Below are 14,399 nucleotides of genomic sequence, written 5' to 3'. Positions count from 1 at the left end.
TTTGGAGCCCCACTTCCCTTATAATCAACTTTTGGGAGCGTGAGGTGGCTTATGTTCAGGATACCTTCTTTTTATGATGTTCTGGAGAGGGACTGACTTCACTGTTGGCATGTGAAAGGCGGACAACTGGCTTTTGTGGAAGTAGAAAGGTGAAATGAAGCCAGGGTACATGCCAGGATCCCAAGCGTTTCTCAGTATGGTAAAATAATGTGAGTCAGTGTATCAACGCTATCAGTCCATTAGCAATGCTGAGTCGTGTTAGGTGGTCAGCCCTGAGTGAGTCGCTGACCCCTGTAGACAGTGCTTTCAGAAATGAAGAGATGCTGTCCAGCACAGAAACAGATAATGGTAGGGGCTGGAAGGGACCTTGATCATCTAGTCGAACTCCTCTGCCAGAGCAGGATCACCTAGATTAGGTCACACAGGAATGCATCCAGGTGGGTTTGAGTGTCTCCAGAAAAGGAGACTCCGCAACCTCTCTGGGCAGCCTGTGCCAGTGCTCTGTCACCCTCACAGTGAAAAAGTTTCTCCTTATGTTCACAGGGAACTTCCTATGCTCCAGCTTGCACCCGTTGCCCCTTGTCCTATCACTGAGAAGAGCCTGGCTTCATCCTCCTGACACTCACCCTTCGCATATTTATAAACACTGATGATGTCACCCCGCAGTCTCCCCTTCTCCAAGCTAAACAGGCCCAACTCCCTCTGCCTTTCTTCATAAGGAAGGTGTTCCACTCCCTTAATCATCTTGGTGGCCCTGTGCTGGGCTCTTTCAAGGAGTTCTATGTCCTTCTTGAACTGAGAGGTCCAGAGCTGGACCCAATATTCCAGACACAGTCTCACCAGAGCAGAGTTTAGTGGGAGGAGATCCTTTTTTGACTGACCCTGGCCACAAGGGCACATTGGCTCATGGTCATCCTGCTGTCCACCAGGACCCCCAGGTTCCTCTCACCTACGCTGCTCTCCAACAGGTCTGTCGCCAACCTATACTGGTACAAGGGGTGGTTCTTCCCCAAATGCAAGACTCTACACTTGCCTTTGTATTTAATTTCTCCCTGCCCAACTCTCCAGCCTGTCCAGATCTCGCTGGATGGCAACACAGCCTTCTAGTGTGTCAGCCACTCCTCCTAGCTTTGTGTCATCAGCAAACTTGCTGACAGTGCACTCACTTCCCTCATCCAGGTTGTTGGTGATTATATTGAATAGTACTGGTCCCAGTACCAACCCCTGAGGGACTGTGCTAAAGATACAGGATAAGTACTACAAGAATTATCAAGATACTAAAAGAGATGATTCCAAAGTATGAAATGTCCAAGGTATAAGCATGGCATTGTACTGTGAATCTTCCTAGCACAAGGTCTGTAACTTTGGCCATGCACTGCAGTTGCAGCTGAAGTGTTCAAAGGATGGCTTTCAAAGACGATTAGGATGTAATCTTCCACTGTTTTAATCCAGCAGAGGAAATCCAAGGTAGATGCTTAAAAATTTGCTAATAACTAAAGACAATATCTGCATAGAATATTAATATTTCAAATTATTTGTATTTAGGGGAATAATGGGTGATTCCACATACAGAGATTTTACACAAATATGAAGATTTCTATCAGCAACTCTGTGGACAATTTCAGCCATTGCTACAGTCCATGAGCTAACAGATACTCATTAATAAAAGCAACAGTTGGAGAAAATAAGGCCACAGGAAGAAGAAAGGTAAATACTGTTTGCAGTTGTGAGCTGGAGAGGGGTTTCCAAGGGGAGCATCTTTACTGAGGACTAAGTTATGCCCCAGTTTGCAAAGTTAGGAGGTGACTGGGTCACTGAAGCAAACGATAACAAATTGATAGGTGGTGTCTCTCCCAAAATTCCAAGGCTCCTGAGATTAAAAAAGCTCATTTTATAAATGCAGTGTAAAATTTCTCACTTAAAACTAATGCTACCAGGAGCTTGGGAGGTGTTTGTACTTGTTTTGGTGCTTCTCTTAGGTGTTTTGGAAAGGGGTACAGAATGGGGAATAAATAACGAGGTGATAAATATTGTTGATTTTATTATGTTATACAGGAGTTTAAATATAAGCACTCACCGTTTGTTGTAAAGGGCTCTTCTGAGGGTGATGTAGAATTCATCTCCAGATATGTATTCCTGAAATTCAAACTTTGTTGCCTATATGGAGTGAGATGTTAGCTCCAAATTAGTCAGTGAGGAGCTAGTGAATACAGGCGGAAAGCTTGCAAATTCAGTTGTCTACTTTAGAACAGAGCTGAAGCTTTAGCTCTTCACTGATACCCTAAAAGCCAGAGATGGTCTGTAACTTCTTGAGATACCATATTCTGGATTTTTTCCAAAGAGGCAATGGGCCACTATAAGGACTCACAAATCCAGCCCAATGAAGGTGATAGTTTTCTAAGGATAGCCATCTTCCTGAGGTTGCAGGGAGTGGGAATGAAGGGTGCTATGACCAAAGCTAACAAGGTTTATCCCTTCTTCAAATCATTATTAAAAAAACAAAACAGCAAATGAAAGATTTTTCAAGGTTGCTACCACTTTTTATTGTTGTTTTAAGCCTGTGAGCACAGTGCAAGTTGGGATTCTTGGGAAAAGGCGTGAAGACTACTCAGTATAAAGCAGACCTAACTCTTTGTCCAACTTTGGTCCTAAGGAAACAAGGACTTTTTATCATCTTTCCATAGAGAAGAGTAGACATAAGCATGATGTCTGTTTTGGGGGTGGGTAGGCACCCTAATGCTGTATGCTGTGTGTTATGCCCCAGAAGGCACTGAATATTCTAAATAAAGTTGAAGCATTCCATTTTAGTTGAGTGCTTTTTGTCTTGCCTTTGCCTGAGGACTATCTGAAGCAATTTTTGTCCTACCCTTTATTTTTCCTGCCACGTGGCCATCTGTGAAGTCATGGAGTATGCAGACGAGTCTGGATGAACTCGCTGCTAGTTTTAAGGTGATGTTCCAGTTTACTTGCATTGGCACAAGATCAACCATGATGTGAAGTAGGGCTGTCTGGTGTGGGAAGTATGGGTGTGCTGCTTTTGTGTCAGTGCCAGTTTATGCTGGTTTAAAATCACAGTCCAGAAGCTGAATTTCCACCACTTCAGGGAAACACCACATTTATAAAAAAAACTTGCAGGCTTGGACTATAGAGCTGATAGAATTCGAGAGTCTATCGTTTTCTAGAGCAAAGACCTGTTGAGAGGAATCTCAAGTTGCTGGTTAAAAAATTAAGTTTGGGGAGATATTCCATGCTTGTTGACTGAATTTATAGATGCTGCTATTATTATTGTTGTTGTTGTTATTAATATAATAACAATGTAATAATAATGTTTGATTTGCCAGTGTTTTAAAAATTAGTGTTAATGCTGAAAGGAGAAGGGAAACACTATATAAACTGCTCTGGACAGGCTCTAATAGTGTGCTTTAAAAATCCTGTTCTAGTTTTCTTTGAAAAAGAGATGGGTATTATTACAGACTTTCCCTTCTGTTTTGCACTGTGGTTTACGCTGAGTATGTTCTGCATGTTGTGCAAGTTGCATAGTTTACACATGAGCTCCTGTTTCAGTCATGCCTCAAGCACGGGGCAGTAAAAAGGCTGGCCTGGAGCTGTGCGCTGTGGTGCAGCTAGCTATATTCTCAGTGAGAAGGAGTCCGTTCTTAGGGCACATTGGTTCCTTGCATGCTGCTTGATTATTTAAGGCACTGATTGCTCAATGTGGAGCAATTCAGGGGGACCAGACCTTCTTCTTTTGCAGCAAGAGTGTCAGAAGCAGGTTGATGGTATGTCATAGCTGATGTTGCTTTGTTTTCAGAGCGCGGCTGGCATGATGCTAGCCTAGGCTTGCATGGTGAAGTGTGCCACCTAAGAGCTGTTCAGTGACATCCACTCCAGCAGCAGGTATGATTTCTGGGAGCAAGCAAGGAGTTACAGTGGTACCAGTGCTTCCTCCCTGGGCAGGCTTGCTGGGGTGTAAGGCACGTTGTCTTTATCTTTCAAGTCTTCAGAAGCGTGCAGATCTTCCAGAAACCTAGGCGGCCTTAGTGTGCTCCTCCTTCCTTGGCTGTGAGGGAAGGACACAGCAAACAATGATCAGTGAGCTGAGGGGACTTATCAAAGATCACCTGCAGGGAGGTAGGATTTGGACCAGGATCTCCCATGGCCTGATGATCTTCCACACCATTGAGGTGTCCTCTTGACATAAAGCCTGACAAGACGGCTTTGTTCTTACCCTGGGTGAAATGCCTGACCAGCTTATGGTTTCCTCCAGAGACTTTGATATTCCTTATGGCATTTATCTCATCTTTGCTCCAGAACTCTTGCAGACAAGGATAATAATATCAAGTGGATGGAGGTGTATAAAAATAAATAATTCTGGGTTTTCTCTCATTTTTTTCAGGCTGTACATGCAGCTGGGAATTACCAGCACTAATCACCTTTAAATACTTGTTTTTTTCTTAGGACATGAGTGTTAATTATTGAACTGTACAATGACTATAGGAAACATTCTGTGAATATTTCTTTTTTCTGTGTTTGGAGCCACCTAGTCAAACTTGCACACACCTAATATGGGTGTATGCAGTGTATCAAATGCAAATTTCTCTCCCACTGATTATAAAGAAATCTGGAGGACTAAACTAGATATAGACAAATCTATAGTTAGTAGGACAGTTATTACCCATCATTTATGATAGGGTTTGACACCATTAATATTTTAAAGGCTCAAAGAAAGCTTTCAGGGGAATTAAATTTACCTTAAAACCCACTTGTATTATAATACAAGTAATAAGATGAGCCCTTAGTTTGAAACAGGGAGGAATAATATTGATTATCAGCACAGTCCTGTGCTCCTACAAATTATCTGGTATTAGAAGTTTGATGTACTTCTGGTGTGAATTTAAATGTCACTGTACCTATTTTACAGATGGAGAAACATCTGTACAGAGGTTATGAAACACATTTTGTGTGGAAAGTGTTAAAGGCATGGGTATCCCTTTATAGTCTGGATAAAATAGGTTACTTGCTACTTTATTTAGTTAACTGAAGTGTTTAGAATCCCAGATACTCTTAAGTGTAATTTGATGTCTACAGATGTAGCTAAACTGCCAGTCTTAGATTGCAAGGTGGGTCCCTTCTAAAAGAAGGGGACTACCCTTTCTCCTGTCAAGCATATGGAGAAACAAGAATACTTAAGCTCAACTTTACATGCTACTGCTTGAGAGGGTTATGAAAGTATTTGTTTCCTTCCCTCAGATGCCTGTTTTTAAATTAATTCCTTTGATCAGGGATGGGTTAGTTACATTTGTCTGGGGTAATGTAGCATGTCTGACATTTGTGTGTTTCATTAGCCATGAGTAACTGTATTTTTATTAAGATTTCTGGCATGTTCAAATATTAGACTTAAGCCCTGTCTTATGGCAAATACCAGTGTTTGAATACGGTAACAGAAATGTTTTTCTACTCCTTGAAGATAGAGTACTTAATGTAATTGGTAAATCAGATGATATCTAGCACTCCATTGTAATGCTCTACTTTACATGTAAATTATATTTTGAAGCACCATATCTTTTCTCAGTAGTGATTAATCCTTGAAATAAAGGGGGAGGGGGAAGTAGCTAGTTTGTTTTTAATGATGCATACCCCTTTGGGAAAGATTAACTATGTACATTCGTTGAGTTTAGCAATTTGCAATGAATTGTTGTGTTGTCTGTGGAGACCAATTCCTTTCCTTCAGAGGAGCGTTCACCAGGTTACATTGTGCTCTTTAAAGGAAGTAAGTTCTTGCATCTCTGTCCAAGGCAGGAGATAGGAAGTTCCTTGCTAGCGTTTGAACTTAAATAAATCCAGCAAATAAAACTAAGCTGTGGTATGTTTGATGGTTGGAGAAAAGGCAGAGAGGAAGAAAGCAACCAACTCAAATCATTCAGATTGTATTTGGTGTGGTGTGTCAATTCATCTTCGCCTGTCTGTGATGCGCTCTCAGGTGGTCTTCAGCACCTTTGCTGGCCCTGCCTCCCATTCTCGTTCTTTCTCTGATGGTACATAGATACCAGTGACTGGATTAGTTCTGCTGAAAGACCTATTTGTTGCTTTTTGTACCTCCAAGTCCCACGACAGAAAGCAGCAATGTACTGTAACATGTAGCTTAATTTCTGCAAGTGAGGAATAAAAAAAATTGCAGAACTTAGGATCTACTATGGGAAAGCTATCAGGGATATTTTCTAGCCGTATCTTTTTGTGTATGTGGAGTTAGTAGACAGATCCTTTGCTTTGGAGGATATGACTTGGTCCTTTCTCAGGAGCGGGAATACTATCAGAGAGTGCTCGAGCAGGGGCATGCTCAGAGGTACTGCAGCATTTTGAAAAGTTACTTGGAGGAAGAGCTTAAAGGGGGTTGGACCAAATGATCTCTCAAGGTCCCTTCCAACCCCTACAATTCTGTGATTCTGTGATAACAACGAAGCACAACAACATCTGCATGTTGACTCAATTTTGTGCCCATATGCAGAAGCATTAGAGCTCCTTCCCTCCAGCACATGAAACAAGAGGTGATTTACCAGCAGTTTGCTAGAACAGGTGCTGCATTCCTGCCTGTGCCGTAATGCAACACGTGTGTTACCTGCAGCTGGAAGGTGGGTTGGTGGGGTTGGTTTAGTGGATTTTTTTTGCTAAAACTATACCAGGAGCTGGCACTGTAATGGGAGGAGATGGCGGTGGATGAAAATAGGTTTGTAATAAAACCTATTGAAAAATCAGTATTGTGCATGTTGGACTGACGGGGTACGACAGACTCACTTGAACTCAAAGACCACTAGAAATTACATTGTCTTTCCACTGACTGGAAGAACATTGCAAATCTAAGTAGACCTGCTAACCTGTTTTCCCTTGCCTGAGTTTTGGCTGTGTATTTCACGACCATGAAAGCAATTGCATGCCAAGTGAAAGATGTGAAATAAGTAAAGCAGAAGAGTAAATACAACAGACAAGTAACTGCTTTTTTTTCTTCCCCCCTTCCCCCCCCCCCCCGCTTCCCCACCCATCCATCCCGAAATTGCAGCCACAGGAACAAGTCTTCAGGCTGGCCGCACCCTTCTGGGACCTGGAGCTTGAACCAGGGGACACCTTATGGATGGGAGATGACGGCAAACAGAGATGGAAGAGACTACTTCATCAAGTAAGTGTGAGCTGCGCAGTCCATAGCACAGTACTGCAACTCTGCAGCCCTGCTCTTACTCTGTCTCCTTGGGATCCTAATTCCTGCATCTGCCCTACACAGTTGATGTTCATCTGTTTTGATTTATTGCACGGAGATGGCTTTGACTGTATTTTATTGTGCCTTGTTTTGGTAGTTGGTTATTTCATTTACTCAAGAAAACGCAGATAATATAAGGACCTGTAATTCGTGGAGAATTTACAACAAATGTCATTAATGAAAAAATAAGTATAAAAATGTCATGTTTAAAGGATGAGGCAAAAGGTCAGTTCTGACTGAGACTAACAATTATTCTTCATCACTGCCATATGAGCTCTTTCAGTTTGTCTAGTATATTCATTATACTGGTAATGAGAAAGTGTACATTTTGATCCTGTATACCAAATATTCTAATTAATAGATTTCCCATAGTCCTTTAGCTCTGAATTTAAAGGCTTGCAAAATGAATGTCAAAGTAGGTTATTTGAGTTTAAACAAAATTGGCTTTTCTTTTCACACTGAAAACTGTGTATTATTCTTTAAAGTCATTTAAGTGGCCTGGATAAGATATAGTATGCTATTCTAGCAAATGTACTCTTAAGTGACTTTGGAATTTCTTAACTAAATAGGTGTGACTGTGGTGAGTTAGCCAAACCATTCATTGTCTATTTTGCAGCACTAGATGCTTTAGCCTACATCATATTTTAAGGCTAGCGTTTTGGTTCTGCTCATGTTAAGGTTTGTTTTTTTTAATTATTATTTCATTTTTATATTTATCAGTCTATTTAGAAACTGCTTTAAAAAGTCCTGGATTGGAATTACAATTCTTTCTTTTAACATAGAGTAGAAGGATCAGACTTATAAACTGACCATTAAAAACCCTTAATTTACTCAAGAGCCCTAATCTGCAGAAGCAGAGCTGAACAGCATAAGAATAAGGATTCCCCATCACTCCACACTCTCTTCCTTCCTGCTTTTCCCAGGGTGTGTGCCTTGGTTTCCTAGGAGCCATTTGCATTTGAAGCCACAGCAAGGTGTGTAGCAGTATGGTGTCCTGCAGGCTTTCAAGATTAAGAGCAATTTCACACCTGTCCAAATTGGATCAAGTTGTCTGGGCTAATGAGAGCTCAAAAGCTGACTTTGGAATGTCGTTTTCTTCCTTGAGCAAGTATTTCTCATGCTTCGCGTGTGTGTAAGGCACCAGGTGCAGCACTGGACAATGTGAAGCTGAATGCCAGGCACAATATAACTATTATCATAGGGTGGATTTTTTTTTTCCCCTGAACTAATTAGGCTTGTCAAGAAGTGTAGGTGAGCCTCGCCTCCAAGGTACTGTGCAGATGTGACTTCACTGCTTCTCTTGCTCTAGTTAGTAAAGGGACCTGCGCAGCTTGGTTGTCTGGTTTTTTTTTTCTGTAGACTGTCAGACTGTTCTCCTCTGTGTGACAAAGATTCATTTGAACAACTAATATCCTGCTTCTGAGGACAAGGCACTACGTTTGATTCCTCCTCTTTTCTCACTGGTCACATAATGGGATGCTGCACTTGTTGTGTAGCTATAAACAGCTGTGGCTTGCAGAATGCAGTGCGTTAGTACTCATTAATTTCGCAATTTGGGAATGTTTTCGAACTCTCGGTAGCTAATGATTATTTTGTTTGTTTTTTGGATTGCCTTTTAGTACCTTAAAGTGCCATACCCCTCTCTTAAATGTAGAAAACTGCATCTAGGAACAAAAATCCATAACAGGCAGTGCCAAATTATGCTTTAAGTAACGCTAGGCTTGTGTTTTGTCTTTTTCCCATGCTCATATAAGGTGCTTGCTCTCCATTCTCTGTGGGGCCCCAATCTTTCTTCCATTTTACCCTCCACGTAGATAGCAGACTGTGGAAAAAACCCAAACCACAAAGCAACCCACCCACAAAAAAACCCCACAACTGTGGAGAAAATGAGATCTGAGCAAGCTGGTCTGCAACAGCCTTTTATACTTTGCTCCAGGCTTTCTTACCCACTGATATCTCCAAGCAGTCTTAAGTGCAAGTTGAACAATGCTATATGTACACGCACATCATGTGAGCTGCAGTACCTCTTCTTGTATCAGATGTTTTTGAGCAGCAGCACTGGCTGTAACATGTGGACAAGCCGTGCCTCCAGAGTAGTAACGTGTCTTATGTGAAGTGACAGTCCCCAAGGATGCATTAAGAGGCCGTACCTTCGGAAACAGAATGAAACCAGAAAGCCATGTGGAACCACATACATACCAAATCACCAGCTGTCCACCCTTACTGATGGACATCAGCTGTGACTGGGTAGTTAGGCAGTGTATATCTTCATTTTAGAAGAATGACCAGAGACTGAATCCACCTGGTGACTTTGCCAGGGATTCCTCTGTGGAGCCGTATCGCAGCCTTGTCCTTACAAGGCCTGGTTTTTGACCAAGGAGCAGCCTTCTCTGGCTTTCAATATGACTGCTTTTGGAAATGTTACGTGAACTATGTAAATGAAAAACAGAATTTAATTTTCTTTCCTTCATTTTTCACCCCTGGTTTTTTAGGAATGAAACAGTTAGATGGTTGTTGACAGGGATGTCAATAAAGGCAGGAGAGAGATCAGCAAGATAACATTTCATATTGTCTCCAAGGGTTCTGATAGCCATACAGATTAACAAATTGCATCACACTGAAGGAGAAGCAGCAATTCAAATACTTCACTTGGTTTTTATTTAAGATGTATAAACCAGGTACTATCACAGTGAAATGTGCACATGAATTCCGTACAAGCAAATAACATAATTCATAGCAACATTAACTGCTTTTTAGTTAAATAATTTACTTAGTGCCATATGTACATATCCATTCAACTGCAAGCAGACAGAATTGTAATTTTCAAATTGTGGGAGGAATAGAGAATGCAGGAGAATCTTTTGGTGAAATGAAAAGTAATTATACAGTGTCGGTGCGAATGCTTTAAGGCGTGAATGGGAAGAGATGTTTATTCTTTCTGCTGAGCAAATTTGGTTTCTTTCAAACCTCTGAAAGACCCCATGGTCTGAGCTAATCAGGGGCAGCATACATCACCAGGCAGCACTTTTGTAAAAGTGCAAGAGGAGCCTTTTATCAAAATGTTTGGAGATGTCACTATCAATTCATTATCTCTTCTGTACAGATGGCACAACCAGGGTCATTTTGCAAACCTCTCAAATACTTTTTCTTAAGTTTAGGCCATGGTAAATTAAAGTTTCAGAACTTCACCCGTTCCCTTTTAACTTGCCACATTTACTTGAAATAGCCTTATGAGATAAGTAATACATTGCAGTAAAGGAGGATGGCAATCATCTAGTATTCTTCCAGCATGCTTCTGTACTGCATAAGATGTATTAGGCTGGGCCCTTAATATGAAAGAGTTTGCAGTGTGTATTTAACCATTTTAAAGGCTTGTTTTCTTCACATTTATTACACGATTATGAGAAATTTCTGTAATGCTAATTAGAATCCAAACACAAAATTTATGAAAAAATTTTAAGTGTGAGTGTAGGGAGATAGCATGCAAAGCAGGAAGGATTGGGCTGATTTTGACCACAAAGGATTTAGCCTCATGGCAATTCTGGCTTCCCTCAGTTGCCACTGCTGCAGTCTTACTTGATTTTCAGAACTGTCTTTGCCCTTGTGTCAGTGTTGCTGCTTGTCAGATCCAGAGGGGAACTGATAGAGAGAAATAAACTGGCAAAACCTAACAAAAAATCAATCCTACAGAGAAAGCCGTGAAAGTTATGTCAGTTTAGCTCACTGAGCCAGTCTTCCACATGGTCTGATAGAGTTACAGAGCAGTTTAGGATGGAAGAAATCTCTGCAGGTCAGCTGGTCCAGCCTCCTGCTCAGAGCACGGCTAACGCCAGGTGATGAGCAGCATTGCTGACACTTTGAAATACCTGACTGACACGGGAACAAGGTTGCAACAGACTTGTGTGGGCTCAGGCTGCTCTACAACTGCACTCTTAAGGTGCGAGTTGAAGTAGCATTTGTTGCTGTGAAAAGCCATGCTCTTTTGATTCCCATTTAATTCCTTAAGTAAAACATACTTCGGTTATTTGTGTGATCTGGCTTCTGTCTATCAAATAAAGATCAGAGTCTGAAATCAGATTAGCTGAAAGGAAGAGTAGCCCTTCCTATATGGGCTCCAAGCACAGTGATCCCAGTAAGGTGTAGTTAGTTATTACACTCTTATAAATTTTTAGAGAGGTCTGTTAAGTCACCGTGTTGGCATATCCTTATCTGCAAGAGATGCTATTGATCGTGTTTACTTTAACTCTTGTCATTGCCTCAGAGGGAATGACAGGGTCTGTCTGCGTTACCAGTTTGGTTTGCTCCCTATTTCACTCAAAGGACCCTGACCATCTGTACCTCATGCATATTAGCTTGTTTCTGTGCTCCAGTCTGGAACAAAGTAGGCAAACAGCTGGGACCCCAGGCATGAAATAAAAGGCAACACTCCCAGAGATCAAAGCCTGCAGCATTACTGCTTGGCTTGAAATCACAGGTCAATCAGTCCCCAGAGCTCACAGCAGAGCTGGGAGAGACCTGCTCATCATAAGTCTTTCTGAATCTGAGTATGATGTGGTTGCTACACCAGTTGAAACATGTCACCACATATATTTTATCTGGAGTGTTTTTTTTCACTGGTGTTTTTGTATTTAGTAACATTAAATTCTTCCAGACTTCTTCCAGGTGTATCTGGCAAACTTAGTTCTTTGTCTCCTCAAAGGTATGTTATCCTGCATATAATATCAGCTCCATGATTTTTTGGCTTGTGAAATCATTACATTTTGGTTGTCCCTGCTTGGCTTAGTGACTGCACTATTGCTGAAATAAGAAATTCTTGAATGTCAGCTTTTGACCTGTACATAAAACATAGATAAGGTGTTTGTGGTGTTTGGTAGCTCGTGCAGCTCAGAAACATCCTCAACTCTCGAACCATACGCAGTGTGTTATTTCTTTACAGTGCAACAATGCTTTGATAATCTTCTATACTCAAATACTTGCCTAATTTTTTAGTAGTCTTCATTTTACTCTTTCAGTGCTCGATGTGCTTAGAATAGGAAACTTAGTCATGTTTTCTGAACGGTGGAGTGGGTTCCTCCATGCAGTTGAGTGTGTCCTCTCTGGCCTTTGTGGTTCTTCTTCCAGACCCAGCCCCATAGCTGGCCAGCCCTTTTGGAATGACAGACCATAATCATCAATGATATTAATGACGTATCAATCAAGCATCCTGCTTATTAAGGGGCGCTAATTTATAGCAGATGCAAAATTGAGGCTCACAGCCTGCTAATCAGTTTACTTCAAGATACACAAGCACAGAAGAGGATCAGACTATTTAGCTGCTGCTTTTTTGTGTGGGTTTTTTTTGTTTGTTTGTTTGTTTTTGTTTAATTTCTCTTGGTATGTCCAACCTTCTTGTCCATATATTCTCCAGGCTGTACATGGCTGTTGGTAGCGTAGTCCTTTCTTAGAATATTTCTCTGGGGTGTCCTCTGTTGGAAGGTTCTGAAAACAATCAAAGGATATAAAATACAGTGATAGCCTTGATTGTTCTTACAGTGTAATTCATCTTCCCGTGTTTGGAAAGGGCTACTGTTATTTGTACCGTAAGACTACGTAAGGCTGTAATGAAAGTTTGAAGTCACAGGAGCCGCCTTCTGCCCTGTAGGTATGATGTTATATAGCCCTTCACTGAATGCACTGCATTCCTTCCTCTCTAAGTGCAGAAACAATGGGGACTCAATTCACTAGAGTATTTATGTGGCGTTCTCAAAAATACGGGCAGCTCTGCTGCTGCATCCTCCCTCAGCTGGCGTGAGAGCACTTGCACCTATGCAGGGTGTTGGAAAGATGACTCATTTCCTTCTCCTTTCGATTCAGGTTAGGGATGTGAATGAAGGCAGTCTGTGTGCCAGGGTAATGCCTCAAGCCAAAGGCTGACTCTGGTGTGCCTTTCCAGGCATCTCCGCTCCCAGGTGAGATGCCGAGGGAACAGGCAGTGGAATCGCTCTTTCTGGCCCACTTATTCCCCCGTCCCTAAAAGGGACATCCAATGAGATTGAATGGCAGGCAGTTTAACAGTGATAAAAATAGTACAACCTATATAATTAGCAAATATAACTCTCAGCTACAGGTTACGGTAAAACCTAAAATGCTTCATAGGATTCAAATGTACATTTGCAATGTACATTTGTAATGAGCCTTCCACCGTTAAGTTACATAGGATTAAAAAAAATTAGAACAGATATAAAATCTTATGTTTCAGACAAGCGGGTGAGTCAGCTGCTGACTGCCTAGGGCTAGGACGAAACTTCCTGTATTAATCAGGTTATTCTATAATTACAAGGTTTCTTGCACCTTCCTCTGAAGTGGGTACTGAGTGCTGTCAGAGAAAGGATACTGGACCAGGTGGACAACAGGTCTGATTGGTATGGTGATTCTTGGCTTTTCTCTCTCTTTGTTTTTGAATTCCCTTGTCACTAATACAGAATGTTGATCTGAATAGTGTGCTATTAGAGAAATAGTGCTACTGTGCTCCTTTCAGACTGCATACAAATTTGCTTTCTGTTGCTAAGGGTTTGACCTGCTCAAGGACAGGATCGTATGGTGGGAGGGGGAGCGGGGCTAGAAGAGATGAGCAGCAGCAGGGACACACAAATGCAAGTGACTGTTTAAAGCAAACCTGAATAATTAGAAAGGAGAAGGCGGCAAATTATATAGCAACCTGTTTGTGTGAGTGGTCTACCTAGAGACAACTTGAGCATATGGTAGAAAAAAGTATTGCGACATCAGCTCTGCCTCCTGAAATGAGACGATGATTTAACAATTGTCCTTCCTTTACAGAGAACTGTTGCTCTAGTCAGAAATATGGCAGGCATAAATAATGACAGGCTAAATGATGTTAATATTGACTGGGATAAATCATTGTTATAATGGAGGGAATAATAGCAAGGAGACGCTGACTTGTGGGGTTGTTTTAACTAGAGCATGAAGAAAATGGCGAGTTCGTTGCATTGTACGGCAGCTGCACCAAAGTCAGTTGGTGTGCAGTAACTCAGGAGCTAGCCACAGCAGCGTGGCTCCTGCCCCATCTGCTGGGTTGGTTGCCCTTTCCGAGTCCTCTCTGCACACATTTGCAACCATCATGTGCTGAACCAAGAGGATTCCTCGTAATGGA

General features: G+C 41.6%; 1 protein-coding gene across 2 annotated transcripts in view; it reads left to right on the top strand.

Annotated features, from left to right (window-relative positions):
- The window catches only part of FRMPD4 (FERM and PDZ domain containing 4), a gene marked incomplete at its 5' end in the record, with an annotated part of 310,938 nt that overhangs the window by 193,520 nt on the left and 103,019 nt on the right, over window positions 1–14,399 (top strand). For both annotated transcript variants that reach the window (XM_084268209.1, XM_084268208.1), the window contains one exon: window positions 7,055–7,171. In XM_084268209.1, coding sequence (XP_084124335.1) covers window positions 7,055–7,171 — 117 coding nt within the window. The remainder of the gene's footprint in view (window positions 1–7,054; window positions 7,172–14,399) is intronic.

Source organism: Gallinula chloropus (genome assembly GCF_964237585.1).
Source record: "Gallinula chloropus genome assembly, chromosome: 1".
NCBI classification, from domain to species: Eukaryota; Metazoa; Chordata; class Aves; order Gruiformes; family Rallidae; genus Gallinula; species Gallinula chloropus.
The sequence above is the reverse complement of the archived record's forward strand: the minus strand, read 5'-3'. Positions and strand labels throughout refer to the sequence as shown.